A 15,810-nucleotide genomic window follows, 5' to 3' on the forward strand; every position below is an offset into this window, starting at 1 on the left:
CTGTCAGAGCGAGCGGCTGCTCTGCCGGTGAGACGAACCCCGTGGAATCGCAGCTCGCCGACGACACAACTTTCCTCCGTGAGTGCGTGGGGCTCCCGGCCTGGCCACCTGCCTGCCGGACCCTGCCGGACCCTGCCGGACCCTGCCGGACCCTTCTGGACCCCAGCTGCTGCAAGCCCCTGCGCAGGGGACACTTTCCCTGGCAGCGCTGCGGGCACCATCCTCTGCGCCCACCACCGTCCGGTGCCACATGGGCGCGGGGTGCCGGAGAGGGGCAGCCGCTTCCCCCGGCCTCTGAAGCACCGCCAGGCTTGGCTGGGGCCTCATCCTGCCCTGCCGGAGCCCTCGGCCTGGGCGATGCCACCCCAGGTCCCTGCGCACACCCCCTGAGGACCGGTGCTGCCTCTGGCTGGGATGCATGATGGGTGCCGGGGTGGCACTGGGCATCGCCAGCCCTGGAGCGACGGCGACGCGGGACACGGCACAGCCCGGCGCTGCCTCCATGTGCGGTGAGCAGCTGGCCCCGGCACTCAGGCTGGCCGCGTGAAGGGCTCCCCGACACCATGGCCCCGGGCGGGCGAGCGTGAGCCTCCGGCCACCGGCAGCACTGGCGAGGGGGAGGAAGATGCCAACACCCCTCCGGCACTGCCTGGCCTGCGGTCCCCCTCACCCGGGCGCAGCGGCCGCCGGAGCTGAGCGATGGATTCCTTTTGCTTCGTCTGCTTCCAGAAAGAGGAGCTGCAGCCCCTGCACCTGCACAGGTCAGTGCCGCGGTGCCCGGCCGGGCGGCACGCCGCCGGTGGGGACACGCCGCGAGCCCATGAGGGGCATGGGAGCGCGGCGCCGAGCCGGGCTGCGGGACGATGCCTGGCATGAGAGCCGCCTGCCTCGGCCGTGCCGAAGTTTCCCTTGGAGCGGGTGCATCCTCTCCTGGCCAGAGGAGACTGGAGCCCGGCGCTGTGCCGTGGCGTCCTGCACCGTGCCGTGCCATGCCGGGGAGACGCTGCGTGCACAGCACGTGTGCGCTTCCAGCGTGCACTTCCCCGGCAGCAGCTCTCCAGGGCACGGGGTGGGCATCCCATGCCGCGCTGTGCCACGCCAAGTGGTGCCGGTGTGCCGACGGCATCCCGGAGCCATCCCGCCCCCTCCTGCCAACCTGAACGGGGTCCCTGGCCAGACTCGGCTCCAGGGCCTTGCCGCCGCCCCTGGGGCAGGGGCCGGCTGGGGGGTCAGGGGGCCAGGGCAGTTGGGGGGTCCCCAAGGAGGGCCACGAGGCTCCCCAAGGACTGGCCCTCTCGGTGGCAGCACCGGCGCTCGCCTCCCCCCCTCCCCGAAAGCTCCTCTTCCATCCGCGCTGCTGAGCGGCAGCCAAGGCGAATGTGCCGGTGCCGGAATTAGCCAGGCAGCCGGCAGGGATGCGAGGTGTGAACGCTGGCACATGTCATGCCCAACTGCTCCTCCGTGGCACCGAGCCATTTGCCGGCTCCTGTCCTGCGCCGCCATCCCCGGAGCAAAGCTCCCACCCCGCCGCGGCCAGGAGCCCCCCACGGTGAGGTCCGGGGGTGCGGCGGTGCTGGGCTAGCGACCAGGCAGGGCTATCGGCTGGGCTGTGGGCGCGTGCCAGTCCAGGCAGTCTGTCCTTCCTCCTGGTGTGCAAGAAGCCGTAGGATTTGTTTTGGTGTAAATCATGTTTTTTGGAGCCTCGATTCCCGTGAGTCGCTGCCCACGAGCTCGGCGCTGGCTGGGAAGGTGCCAGGAGGCCGGGGGGGGACTGGGGGAGCAGGGATGGGAGGGGGGCCCTGGGTGTGGGTGCTGCTGGCTGGAGAGGGGCAGAGAGCATCCCCAGGGCTCCCGTCTCGCAGCCCGAGACCCGGGGTTGGAGCCGAGCGGCTGCATCCAGCCTGTGCTGGGCCACAGGTGGCACGAGTTTGGCGTTCTCAGCCAGGGAGGGGAGCACCCGGAGCGGCAGTGTGGTGCCCCAGGGTCCTGCGTGGTGGCCGCGGGGACCACCCCTTCCCTGCTCGGAGGGACGGCGAGGTATGGACACCCGTGGCTTGTCCCCAGAGACCTCTCCCTGTCCTGCCCTGCTTCAAGGGGGGCTGTGCTGGGAGAGGCTCCCTGTCCCCAGACAGTGACAGTTGTCACCAGCCTGTTGTCACCAGCCTGTTCCCGTCAGCCTTTCCCTGGGCGGGCCTCCAGCCCGTGGGGACAGGGCTGTCATCGCCTGCCACCGCCGGCACAGCAGCTACCGGGGCAGGCTCCCGCTGGGCTCTGGCTAAGGGGTGATGGCAAGAGGGACCCTCTGGGTGCCACCCTCTCTGCCGCTGCCCCGCTGCCTGGCCCTGGGTCTGCCACCCTGAGCCGGTGGGAGCGCGTGGGCCCACGCACGTGGGTGCTGGAGGCAGCGTGCCTGTCCCCGCAGCCTCGCTAGATGGTGCCAGGAGAACGGGCTGCGAGCGGAGGCGGCCGGCAGACGTGCGGTGCCGGACGGACGGTGCCAGGCTGGCTGGGATGCTGGGGTGCTAGGGCAGGCCCCATGGCTCTCCCAGTGCTCCCAGTTCAGTCCCACTTGCTGCTTTGGCCCCGGTTGGGGATGGGACGGGAAATGCTGCGAGCAGGAGCTGTGAGCACCGCTGTGCTGTGGCCCCAGGCAGTGATTCAGCCGGCGTCTGCGGCTTCAGATCCAGATAGGGGGTGGGAGTGGGACAGTGCCGTGACCCCGCTACACCCCCAAATCCCACCTCCCCCTTGAAGAAACCTATTCTGCTTCTTTTCAGAAGAAACCCATTCAAAAGAAAACCGTTCTGTTTTCTTTCAACCCAGTAGCTGAATAGTCATCATTATGCTCCAGAGTCAACACCACGACCAAGCTCCCTGCAAGTGGCCGCAGGCAGATGGTGCTGGAGGTCCTGCCCCAGCCTGTGCTGGGGGGGGCAGCACGCAGGACGCTGTGCCCCCCGCCCGGCTGGCGCGGGTCCATCCTGTGCCCCCCAGGAGCACGGGACGGGGCCTGGGGGGCTGCGGGAGGGGAGGCAGCACCCCAACGGCCGCTGGCAGCGGCTCCGCGCGTCCCCACTGCGCAGCTGAGCTGCAGATTGTGCCCGACGCCTGGGCTGTGTCTCCTCCCTGACCTTGAGAGCAGCCGGGAATCTTGCGCCGGCAGCCAGAGCAGGGGATGGCAGCACGCCGCGCGGGGGGACCACCGAGGTGGGGGGCACTTAACCCCCCGCCCCAGTGCTCCGGGAACCAGCTCCCACCCCTTTCCCCTTGAAATCTCCCTGCCTGGGTGCTGTCCCCAGGGATCGAGGGGGCACCCAGCCTCCCCAGCATGGGTCGTGGCGATGCGGCGGGGTGCCGGGACGGGCAGCGGGCAGCGAAGGTCATGCCGGTGCCTGCGCCGAGTCTGAGGCAGAGCGAAGGCCCGGCCCGACCGCAGGGGCAGGGCAGGAGGATTTGGATCTTGGTGGGTGCTATGGTGGGGGGAACATCTGAAAGCAGCCGGGAGACGCCGCCGGCAGCTCCCCGGGCTGAGCGCGTCCCCTCCGCTGGCACTGCGGCTCCCGGCGTGCTCCGCTCCCGCGTCGCCCTCCCTCCTTCCCTCCCCGCCTGCTCCTTCCCAGCATCCCTGCCAGCGTCTCAAGGCAAGGTTTTAGCTCATGTCACCGAAGCGTGACAGGCTGCGGGCGGCCGTGGCCCCCCGACCCATGTGCTACGCGGGGCACGGCCCCTTGGCTCCCACTCTGCCGGGGGGGGCCAGGTGATGGCGAAGGGACGAGCGACCTTCTTGCTGAATTTGGAGGGGAGTGGCCTTGCTAGAAATATTTTGGGCTTTTCAGGTCATTTCCCCGCCGCTCGCCCTGTCCGAGCACATCCCCCGTGGCACAAGCCAGGATATTTCCTTTCCGAGCAGAAATCCCGGGGGCATTCGCGGTCCCGTGGGGAACCGTGGGCTCATCGCGTGGTTTGGGATCAAGCTAGGTGCTAAACATGTTTGATCTGCCTCCTTTCATCGCGCTAATCTGGAATAGTTATTAATATTCTCTAAATGCTTTAAAGACCACGAGCTCGATGCAAACACTAACTGGTGCTACTGGTGTTACTATTATTCAGCCTGTGTGCGACCCACACGCTGGCGATGTCCTGGTCTGCAGCCTGGCAGTCACAAAATGAGTTGCCGAGCCCCACGGAGCCTTGCCGAGCCCCACAGAGCCCCACGGAGCCCCACGGAGCCCCACGGAGCCCTGCCACCACCCGGCTGGCCCCTCACCGACAGCTCAGCCTCTGCGTACACGGGGCACAGCCCCATCCTCCAACGCCGGGGTGGCGGCACTGGGAGCCGAGCCGCGTGCCGGGCGTGCGACGGCCGTCCCTGCAGCCCCCCGCCGTCCCCGCGCAGGCTCCCCGGGCACCGGCGACTCACGCCTGACCTAGAAACAGCCCCGAGCTATAAATAGGGTGAGCCGAAGGAGAGCTCAGAGGCGCAGCTCGAAACGCCGCGGCGAGCAGGAGGCTGCGGGAGCCAGGGAGCCGCAGCCGAGGGACGGCACGGCAAGGGCAGGCAGGGGACAGGGAGGGACAGGTCCCTTGGGCGGGTGCTATGGGAAGGGATGAGGCTGGACCCGCTCCGTCCCCAGCGGCCGATGGAGCGGGGCGTGCGAGGGAGGCTGCGGTGGCTTTTGCCAGCCCGTGTCCTGCTCACGTGGCAGCACGGGAGCCCCCCAGCTCTGCCCCATCTCCCACACCGTGCCCATTCCCAGCGCCTTCGCCCCTAAGATGCCCTCCTGCCCTGTGCCACCCCACAGCGGCGGGTCTGAGCACCCATCCAGCACCCAGCCAGCCTTGCTGGGTCACTGGGCTCCGGTGACGGCATTTCTCCTCTCATGCCACGCGGATGCCCCCATCCCGGGCTGGGGATCGTCCATACTCTGAGCATCCGAGCCACGGGTGCCAGGAGCTGTGGCAGGGACCGGCGAACGGAGCAGGGACCGAGGGGACCAGCAAGCGCTCGTGAGCCACAGCCGCCTCTCCCGTTGCCCAGACCCGAGGCCGGCCATGCCCTGCGCGGCTGCCGGACAGAAGGGTGGCAATGTCACAGCAGCGCCTGGCACCGAATTAAAAGAGAAGTGTCAGAATGTGATTCAGCCTCTCGCTTTAAAGTCATTCATAAAAAGATTAATTGCTCTGCCTGCTAAACTGGAAGCGGATTAGAGCCACCAGTGAGTCAGTGGCGATGGCTCCCCTGCCCTCCCCGGCGGCGGGGGGCTCGGGTGGCATGGGACGGCCCCGGTCCCAGCGGAGCGGGCACAGCCGGTGCGTGGGCACAAGCCGCTGTCATCCCACGGCAGCCCCGTGGCCGTGGGTCAGCTCAAAGCAGCATCACGGGCGCGCAGGGACCAGCTAAGAGCCAAGGAAGCCCCAAAGCGAACCGTGCCCGGTGTAAAAACGTCCCTGCTCAGCCCCGGCGAGCACCGAAAGAAATCCAGAAAGACTAGATGTGCCCGGGGATGCTCCGAGGAGGAGCGCGGTGCCTGCCCCTCGCCTTCCCCCGGGAGAGCTGCCGCCGTCCCCTGGGCCGCAGGTGCCCAGGAGCTCCCGGTGGTGCCTGGCTCTGGCATCGCTTGCTGAAGGCGTCGCCAAACTTTAACGAGGCCGAAGGGAAGCCGGCGGCGCGTCTGCCTCGGCCGAACGGTGCCGCCGTCCCCGAGCGCGTGGGGAAGCCATGTGTCCCGCACGTGTTTGGGATGGCGCTCGGGAAGGGACGAGCCGGGCGCCGAGGGAGAAGAAACACGAAGTCCTGGAAGGCTCGGGGCGAGCGGGAGACGGGGATCCCGCCGGCGGCGCGTGAGGACGCGTCCCAGGCGCGGCGCTGGTGGCGGCGAACCCCAGGTTGTTCCGACCTTGGGGAGCCTTTTTTGGCTGCGTGCGGTGCGGAGCGGGGCGGGGAAGGGGCCCGATCCCCGCCGGGGGCACGGCGGGGGCACCGGTCCCAGCCTCTGCTCGCCGGCGGGGCGGCGCCGCCGGCCCCAAGCCCCGGAGCTGGGGAGGAGGAGGAGGAGGAGGAGGAGGAAGGCTCTGCGCTGGCCCCCGGCTCCACCCGGGCCAAAGGCGCCCGTGGGCCCGGGCCCGGGGAGCGGCGCGGTGCGGGGGAGCGGGGGGGCCCTGCCCGGAGCCCCCCCCCCCCCCCCCCGTCCCCGGGGGCTGCGGGGCGGCGCCGGTGGCGGGCGGGGCGCGGGGCGGGGCGGGGGGCGGCGGAGCCGGGGGGGGGCCGCTCTCCGCTCCGCTCGCTCCGCTCCTCCGGCGGCGGCGGGGCCGCGGCATGAGCCCGGCGGTGCGGGCGGGCAGCGGCGCGGCGCGGCCCCGCTCGGGGGGCGGCGGCGGCGGCGGCGGCGGCGGCTCCGGTTCCTCTCCCGGCGAGGACGGGGCGCGGCGGCTCGCCCTACCGGTAAGGCGGCGGCGGGGATGGGGAGGGGAGGGGGCGCGGGGGGCACCGCCCGCTCCGGTACCGGCGCTTTGTGGCGGGGCCGCCCTTTGTCTGCCCGCAGGGAGCGGGGAGGGGGGGTCCCCGCCGGCCGAAACGACCATCGCGGTACCGCCGGGGCGGGGGTCGGGGCGGGGGGGGGGGGGGGGATCACCGGGCGGTGCGGGTGATCCGGTGGGTCCCGCTCCCCCCGGTGCCGGGGCCCCTCCTTCGGCCGCTGCCACCTGCGCCCCGGCCCTGCGGCTGCGGGGACAAAGTCGGGGCCGGGGAGGGGAGCGGCGTGAGCCGCACTTGAAGGGAGTTTGTACCGGGGCCGGGGGCCCGGGCGGCGGCGGGGGGCCTCTGCCCTCCGCTTGGACCGGGGCCGCTTTCCGAGGGTCCCGGTGAAGCCAGGGGGGGCTCTGGAAGGATGCGCTGAGATGGAAGGGGGCTGGAGGCAGGGGAAGGGGAGAGCGGGCGAGAGGTGGCCTTGGGGGCAGCTCAGGCCGTCTCCCCCCGTCACCTCCCCTCGTCACCCCCCATCACCCCTTGTCACCCCTCGTCACCCTCCGTCACCCCTCGTCTGCCCTCGCCGCCAGCGCGGTGCGGGCGCGGGAGCCGGCCTCCAGCCCGCACCAGCCTCTCTCCAGCTGCGGCTGGGGAAGGGGGAGCGTGACCCACTTTCCTCCAGGTCCGGCCGCGCTGGCGCTGTGGCCGCGGGCGGCCGACGCCAGCCGGGAGCCCTGCCGCAGCTCGGGGACAGCCGAGCGGCGCGGGGAGCCGAGGCGGTTGGGTCTTGGCATCCCTCTGCGCTGGATCTGGCATTGGGCTGTCGCCCGATGGGAGGCGAAGCCTCGGAGCCGGCTGCCTGTGTGCCGAGCCCTTGACCCGCCTGGCTCTCGGCGTGACCGCGCGGTGTTGCCGTACCCTGCCCGCGATGCTGCCGGGGGGGCGAGGAGGCGAAGGCGAGGCGGGGGAGAGGTGGGAGCCACCGGGGCGATGCTGCGGGGTTACGGCAGCCCCACCGCGCGTGAAGGCCGCGGAGCCCCTCGGAGCGGAGACGGGGCTGGTTTTCGCGGCAGGGTGATGCGCCCCACCGCCCCCGAGAGCGAGAGGGGCCGGGGTGCGGCCGGCCCTGCCTGCGGGGACCGGGCGGGCAGGTGCCGCTCGGGGCGTTTGTCTTTGCAGATCCGAAACGTGCGACGCTGCCGGCGCTGGTGGAAGAGTTTTGGGAGGGAGATGATGACAGGCTGATGAAACCAATCAAACAATGAAGTAATCATAAATCCCCGGTGTCGGCGGCGAGGCGCGGTGAAGGCGGGAGGAGCTGGAGGAGCTGAGGTCTTAACGAAGCCATGCCTCTCATCAGGAAAAATCCCGGGAGGCCGAAGCGCTGAAAGGCGGCCAAGGTCCTGCTGTCAGGGGCCGATGGACGGAGCCGGCGCGGTGCAGATGAGGGCAGGGAAAATCCTGCTGGCAGCTCCGGGAAAGCAGTGCGGAGGGCACGGAGGACGGCGGCGGGAGGGGAGAGCGGTGGCTCCCCGGGGAGCGGCAGCCGCCCGTACCTCGGGAGGACGGCGAGGGCTGGCGGAGGAGAGAGCCCAGGCGCTGCTTTATCATCTGCTCTTCCCAAATTTTTCTTATGGACGCTGTCTGTGAAACCTGAATCCTGGGACCAGAGGCTGAAGAAGCTTGTCACGGGCTCACGGCTGGGATGGGAGATGGTTCCTGCCCCAGGGGATGCTACGGATGGATGTGACAGCGCCTGACCCTGCACCGCAGCTGAGACGTCCCCGCCGGGAGAGCAGCTCCTGCCTGCTGGGAGCCCGCGCGCTTCTGGGTGCTTGTCGGCTTTGCCGAAGCCGATCCTGGTGCTGGGCAGTCTGCTCTGGTGCGGGCAAGGAGCCGGTATGAGAAACGCCGGACAACTGGGAATTCAGTGCCATTGTGCGGAGGAACGTCCCAAACTGGGAGCACGGGGAAGTCACCGTTGCTGCGGGCGCTTCGGCGGAGGTTTGGTGCTGGTTCAGGCTCGTGGCGCAAGCGGCACCCGAGAGCCACGGAGCCGGCAAGAGGCGAGAGGACGTGGAGACGTGCCCCATCCATCACCTCCCGGGGGGACGGCCGCTCCTCCTGGGCGGCGGGATGCTGGCAGAATGGCTGTTCCCAAAACGCTGCCCGCCTGCAGCCGCTGGCCGGTTTCCCTGTGCCGTGCGCGACCAGCCACCCCCCGGCCACGCTCGGCTTGCCTTGAGCGGCTTTGGATGGCCCCGGGGCGGCACGTGGGCGAAGGGACCCTCTCCCCACCCGCGTTTCCCTGCTCTTGGGTGGGAGGCAGCGGCTGGCCCGGCCGGGGGATGTCCAGAGGCAGCGGGTACCCGTGGCTCTGAGCCCCTGCGAGATGCCTGTTCCCTCCCTGTGCCCACGGAGACGTCGGCCTCGTTAGGCGAAGGTGCCTTTGCGAGCCCTCCCTGGGCGCTGGCGTGCTGCTGCCCCCGGGAAGCGCAGCTAATAACGTCCCGCACCGGTGCGCTGGTCCCAGCGGCACGGAGGAGATGAGAGGATGTCCCCGGAACGGGGTCAGGCAGGAACGGAGGCGTCGGAGGCTGGAAATGGAGTGGGACGCTGGGAGGCAGCGGCTGGGCGCAGGGCACGGCCGAGACATCGCCTGCTCCCATCATCCCGGCAGCACCTGGCCGCAGCACCGGGGCGGCGCGGGAGGTGGGGGACCAGGAGCGGGGCTGGCCCCAGCGGGGCCAAGCACTCGCTCGGAAACAATTTTGCCGGCTCACCGGGTGGTTTGGAGAAAATAGGGGAGGTTTGGGAGCCGGCTGGGGTGCAGAGGGAGCTCCCTCCCTCCCGATGGGTGCCCTGGCCTCCAGCCTGCCGGGCTGGGGGGGAGTCGGTGGCGCCTGCTAATAACTAAGGCCAATTACACCGTAATTAATGAGCACGCTGCTGTTGTAGTGAGCGTCGCAGCGGCGGGAGGGCTTGGGGATGGGATGGGGGGAAATCGAAGCTCTGCAAAATCCACGTGGTGCGGCCGGGGCACCCGCAGGGGCAGAGCAGCGTGCGCCTGCGCCCGCCCCGCTGCCGGGCATTCCTCACTTCTCCCCTCTCTAAAGAGAAATCTGGGTCTCGTAGAGACCCTAACCCTGCCCCACGTGGTTTTTCCCTTCGTCTTCCCAGTTCTTTGCCCCAGAGCAGCCCGCGGTGCGAGTCCTCGCCCCTCGCCGGGCTTCCAGCATGCCGCCTCGCCGTAGAGACCCCTGCATTGGGCTCAGCCCAAAACCCTTTTCCTTCGACCCCACTCAATAACCACGTTGTTTTCCTGACCTGTCAGTCTCTGATGTTGCCGGAGGGTTTTTTTTTCCCCTCTTCCCCTCTTAATTTCCAAGCAGCAGCTGCTCCAGCAGCCTCCTCTGCCGGGCGCCGGGGGCAGCTCTCCCAGGCAGCCTCTGCTCCTCTCAATGAGCTCTTAATGAGTTTGCAATTACTTATTGGCAGAGCCGATGCGCCCAGGGCTGGGCGCGCAGCGGGGCGGGATGCGGAGCCGGGGAAAGCATCCCCTTGCAGGGAACGGCGTCTGGGTGGGAGCAGGCTGGCGGTGCCGGCCCGGTGCCCGGTGGGATGCTGGGCTCCGGGATGCCGGGCTCCGGGATGCCGTCCTCCCGGGAGCTGCTCCGCGGTGTTGGGGAAGGAGCCGGGGCGGTTTGGGGAGAAGAGCGGCAGTTGCCGACGGGAGACGAGTGGCTGCCTATAAATACCTGCCAGGGAGCAAGGAAGAGGTGGGTGGATTATCCTCCTCACTCAATGAGATAAATGGTTCTGAAGCTTAAACACAGAACAATTTTAGTCTGAATAGTAGAAGAAACGGTTCAGGATGCGGAGATGACGGCACTAACCGCCCGCGGTGAGCAGCGGGGTCCCGGTGCCGCTTGGCAGCATCTTCGCTGCCCCTTTGCCGTTGCCCGGGGTCTCGTGCCACGGGGGCCTTCACCGGGACTCAGCCGGGATGCACAGCGTTCCTCCCCGCTTTGAAAAGCTCCTTCAAGAACACCCGAAACAACCGAGCCGGGAGACCGTGCGCTGGCTCCTCTCCCCCGGTGCTCTGGGGCTGCGCCATGGAGGCGGGAGCGGAGCTGCTGTGCTGGGAAAAGGCCCCATTTCTGCCTGGTTTGACCCGATCTGGCACGCGGCTGCGCGGGCGGCTGCATTGGCACGACTGGCATGGGCGCAGAAGGCAGCCAAGGACGTGGGGCCTCAAGCCCGGCCCTGCCAGGCTGGTGGCATCTCCTGCGGCATTGGCACCGTCGCCCCATGTCCCACTGCCCCCCGCTGTCCCCGTGAGCATGCAGAACCAGCTGGAAACGAGCCCTCGCTCCCTCTCCCTGCTGCTGCCCCGCTTTGCTGCTTACATCAAACCCAACGTGTTTTCAGAAGCGTTTCAATTTTTAATGAAAACTTCTGCGTTTACGCTGGTTTGGCCTCGGCGCGTTGGTATTTTGCCCACCATCGCTGTTTGGCGTTCCCCGGGACCGGCGTTGGCTCTGCGCTCCCGTTAGCCTTGGCAGAGCGGGGCGCGTCGCGCCGAGCCGGCAGGAACGGAGGCGCCGGGGCAGGATCCCGCAGGCAGGGGACCTGGTGTGGTGGGACGCCCGTTTCCGATGGATGTTTCTCGGTTGCCGGTTGGAAAGGAGCGGCCTGGAAACCCCAACGGGTTTAGCCAAGGGAAAAAACAAATAGTCCTTGACTTGGCGAGCCCTTTGAAGCAGCCGTCAGTCCTTCACCTCCTCTCTCCCATCCCACCGGCAGGTTTTTTTTTTCTCAAACCCCAACTTTGCCGACTTGAATAATTGCATTTCAACACCGCTTAATTAAGAGGCATTGACGAGCATGGTTGTAAATTCAAGTGTAGACAGAATTCTTCTTGCAGGATGCTGGGAGCTGTTTTTAGTCATGCATCCATCGAGCTGCTGCGCTGATCCACCTCCACCTCCAGCACCCAGACGCTGAAATGGTGCTCCTCTTCCAGGAGGCCAATAAAACACTATGGAGATGAGCTGCTTTGGAGATCTTATGAGTCAAGCCGTTACATTTTTGGAACATCATGATGTTGAAGTTCCTTTTCTATTTTTTGCCCAACTTCCCAGGGGAAAAAAAAAAAAAAAAAAAAAAATTAAGAAGCTGAGCTCTGCTTTGGGATGAGAGGCAGCACGGTGGTGGAAAGAAAAGAGGGAGAGGTTGGAGATGAGGCTCAGCCTTGTTGGGAAAGGGCTGGGATGATCCTCGTGCATCGGGCAGGACCTTGACCCCGGGGTGCTTCGTGGGTGCCCGGCACCGCTTGGGGTGGCTGTCACAGACCTTGCGTGGCCGTGGCACGGGGCTGAGCCCGGGCTCCCTCCCGCGGCGGGGCGGCTTGCTCGCAGCCTCCGGCACGGCCGCTCTCAGCCTCCATCTTTCGCAGCCGTGGGCTCGCCGCCCGCGAAACACCCGTACGGGTGTTTCGCGGGCGGCGAGCCCACGGCTGCAGCCACTGAGCGCCCACGCCGCGTCCCCGGCTGCCCGCGCTCCCGGCTCTGTCCCGGCACCGATCGGACCCCCGGGCACCGCAGGTCCTGGAGGCAAGCGGGATTCATTTTGAGCAGGAGTTCCCCCCCCCCCCCCCCCCCAGTGAGACGCCGCATTAAAAATCTAAATATAAACCAGCACCCGCTCGGCTGCTGTCCCATGATTTTTGTCAATCTGCTACAAAGTCAAAAGCAGCCGGATTTATCTGCCGAGGTACCCACCGGCCCTGGGGGGTTCATGTCCCCGCTCGGGGCTCGCTCTGCGCAGGGCGGTCGTGCTGCGCTCTCGTGCACGCTCGCGGCGTGGGGCGGCTCGGCAGGGCCCCGGGTTCGCGCTTTTGGGGGGATGATGGAGGGCGATGCGGCGTCCTGAAGGCATCAGAGGAGATCCCGGGGTGGTTTCGCTGCCGCGGTGGTGTGGCGGGTGAGTCCCAGCTCGGCTGTCGTTGCGGGGATGGCAGGGGCGAGGAAAAACTGCCGCCGGTTTGTCGGGAGTGAGGAACGTCGGTGCTGTCGTCCGTGCGCCGCTGGTCAGGCTCTGCACCCGAGCGTCCGGCACCCTGGTAGGCGAAAGCCGAGTGTCGGTGCCGATGGATGGTCAGAGGTATATGGCGGAGGGATTTGCTGTGGAGCCATCGTGTCCCGCTCGGTGCCTGCGGCATGGCCCTGGCCCCGCTCGGGAGCAGCGCTGGCTCGCAGGCGGGTTCGGCTCTGCTGGGGGCTTCGGTACTCTGCGAAGGCGGGAGGGTGGAAGGGACAGGGCCAGCTCCTGGGGTCCCCACTGGGGACCGGGGCGGCAGCGGGGAGCCCCAAAGGGCCTCAGCTCCTGTCCTGTGCGGTGGCTGTGAACACACCAGGGCTGAGGAAACGTGTGTGTGTGTGTGTGCGTGTGTGTCCACGTCCCTGCCCTCCTGGCTCTGCTGTGCCCCGAGCCCTCACGTTACCCCCAGACATCCCCCGGCACCAGAGGCCTGGGGGCCGCTGCACCCTGCCAGCTGCAGCCCCTGCGCAGGCTGGAGCATCCTCCCCAGAGCCATTGGGTTGGTGGCCCCTGGGGACAGAGGGGTGGCACCCAGCGGGCGCTGCTCAGCACTGCCCCGAGCAGCCCGGTGCCCCTTTGCAAGGCGCCGGTGGCTCCCAGCCCGGGGACGGGGTGGGATGGGATGGGGTGCGGTGGCTTTGCAGCACCCACCGAAAGCGGTGACGCGCCTCTGCCTTGCAGCGCAGCCATGAGCGCGGGTTCGATTGAGCAAGAGCCGTCGCGCAAGCTGGCCTGCTGCGGGGTGCCCCTCATCACCGAGGACATGCAGTCCCTGGCCATCCGCACCCTCTCGGGCACCGACATCAGCAAGCACTACGACCTCATCCGCGAGCTCGGCAAGGGCACCTACGGCAAGGTGGACCTGGTGTCCCACAAAAGCACAGGTGAGGGGAGCGGGGGGGATGCAGGGGACGCGGCCGCGCTGGGACCAGGGTGCCCGGCATGTCCCAACCATGCCCCGGGCTCATCCCCATCCCCTGCCCACCGCAGGCACCAAGATGGCCCTGAAGTTCGTCAACAAGAGCAAGACGAAGTTGAAGAACTTCCTGCGGGAGTTCAGCATCACCAACACGCTCTCCTCCAGCCCCTTCATCATCAAGGTCTTCGACGTCGTCTTCGAGACCGAGGACTGCTACGTCTTCGCTCAGGAGTATGCCCCCGGCGGGGACCTCTTCGACATCATCCCGCCGCAGGTGGGAGCCCCCGCCCCTCCCCTGGGAGCCTTTTGGGGATGTGGGGGCTCAGTATCGCCGGGCGCTGAGCAAAGCTGCCGCTGTGCTTCGGTGGCCGTGTGGGAGGGGGCTCCATGCGCAGGGACCAGGCATCCCCATATGGGTCAGCCCCAACCACAAGCACCTACAAGCAAGTCTGGGACCCATCACCTATCCCCTGGGTGGCCTGAGACCCATCACCCATCTCCTGGGGTGGCCTGGGACCCATCACCTGTCCCTAGAGTGGTTTGGGACTCATCACGCATCCCTCGGGTGGCCTGGGACCCATCACCCATCCCTAGGGTGGCCTGGAACCCATCAGCCATCCCTAGGATGGTCTGAGACCCATCACCCTTCCCCTGGGGAGCCTGAGACCCATCACCCATCCTTAGGGTGGCCTGGAACCCATCACCCATCCCTAGGATGATATAAGACCCATCACCCATCCCTAGGGTGGCCTAAGACCCATCACCCATTCCTAGGGTGGCCTGAGACCCATCACCCATCCCTAGGGTGGCCTGGGACCCATCACCCATCCCTAGGGTGGCCTAAGACCCATCACCCATTCCTAGGGTGGCCTGAGACCCATCACCCATCCCTAGGGTGGCCTGGGACCCATCACCCATCCCTAGGATGATATAAGACCCATCACCCATCCCTAGGGTGGCCTGGGACCCATCACCCATCCCTTGGGTGGCCTCAGACCCATCACCCATCCCCTGGAGGTCCTGAGACCCATCACCCATCCCTAGGGTGGCCCCGGACCCACCCACCACCTGTCTCCCTGCCGCAGAGAGCACCCCAGACAAAAGCAGCCGCGACCGCGTCGGATGCGTAACGACACACGGATATGGCGGTCCCCAAGCCGGGTGGGATCACCACGGGGTTCGGTGGCGGGTGGCTGACGCCGTGTCCCCGCACCCGCAGGTGGGGCTCCCCGAGGAGCTGGTGAAGCGCTGCGTGCAGCAGCTGGGCCTGGCCCTCGACTACATGCACAGCAAGAGCCTGGTGCACCGGGACATCAAACCGGAGAACGTCCTGCTCTTCGACCGCGACTGCCGCCGCGTCAAACTGGCCGACTTCGGCATGACCCGCAAGGTGGGCTGCCGGGTCAAGCGCATCAGCGGCACCATCCCCTACACGGCGCCTGAGGTCTGCCAAGCCGGCCGGGCGGAGGGCTTCGCCGTGGACACCAGCATCGACGTCTGGGCTTTCGGGGTGCTCATCTTCTGCGTCCTCACCGGTAACTTCCCCTGGGAGGCGGCGGCGGCTTCCGACGCCTTCTTCGAGGAGTTTGTGCGGTGGCAGAAGGGGCGGCTGGGGGGGCTGCCATCACAATGGCGGCGCTTCACGGACAGCGCCCTGCGCATGTTCCAGCGCCTGCTGGCCCTCGACCCCGAGAAGCGCTGTCCCGTCAAGGAGGTCTTCTACTTCATCAAGTGCGACCTGATGGCCGAGGTGCGGCGCCGACCCTCCTACCGCTCCCGCAAGCACGCCGGGGACAAGCTCCCGGCCGGTCCCCATCGCCACGAGGCGGCCGGCTCCTGCACCCCGGCCCCGCTCAAGAGGACCGTCCTGACCGAAGGGAGCGGACCCCGCGGCTCCGAGCCGAGCGCGGCCCCCCCGGGGACGGCGAGCAGGACAGACGGACGGCAGGACAAAGGCAAAGGGCAGATGGTCCTGGCCACAGCAATAGAGATCTGCGTCTGACAGCGCCGGGGCGGCACGCGGCGGCTGCCCGTCCTGTCCCCCCACCCCGGGGGGTTGCTCGTGGCGGTGGCACGAGCCGGGACCAGGCTCCGGGTCTCCCAAAGCAAAAAAAGAAAAGAAACAAAAAAGAAGAGGAAAAGGACAAAACTGGTTGCGCTCCGTAGCGCCGAGGATGCTGATCCCCCCACCCCGCCCGGGTGAGGCTGGTGGCGGGAACCCGGCCGAGGGCACCGCTCGCTGCCGGGGAGGACGCCGGTGCCCCCGGCCCCTGCCATGGCCACGCTGCCCTCTCCAAGGCTCCCACCGCGGTGGCATGAAGAG

General features: G+C 67.9%; 1 protein-coding gene across 2 annotated transcripts; it reads left to right on the plus strand.

The window, feature by feature from the left end:
- Positions 1 to 625: 625 nt before the first annotated feature.
- SBK1 (SH3 domain binding kinase 1) lies at positions 626 to 15,491 on the plus strand (the record flags this gene model as incomplete). Of its 2 annotated transcripts, none has more annotated exons than XM_082312639.1 (4): positions 626 to 761; positions 13,255 to 13,452; positions 13,559 to 13,761; positions 14,707 to 15,491. In XM_082312639.1, the coding sequence occupies 4 exons, from the start codon at positions 626 to 628 to the stop codon at positions 15,487 to 15,489; spliced, it is 1,320 nt and encodes a 439-aa protein (XP_082168765.1). In that variant the 3' UTR covers positions 15,490 to 15,491. The 2 variants fall into 2 exon arrangements, with proteins under 2 accessions (XP_082168765.1, XP_082168766.1); XM_082312640.1 differs by having other exon boundaries at positions 700 to 761; positions 13,250 to 13,452.
- Between the last annotated feature and the right edge of the window lie 319 nt (positions 15,492 to 15,810).

The sequence above is a fragment of the Platalea leucorodia genome (assembly GCF_965183815.1).
Source record: "Platalea leucorodia genome assembly, chromosome: 5".
In the NCBI taxonomy this organism is placed as follows: domain Eukaryota; kingdom Metazoa; phylum Chordata; class Aves; order Pelecaniformes; family Threskiornithidae; genus Platalea; species Platalea leucorodia.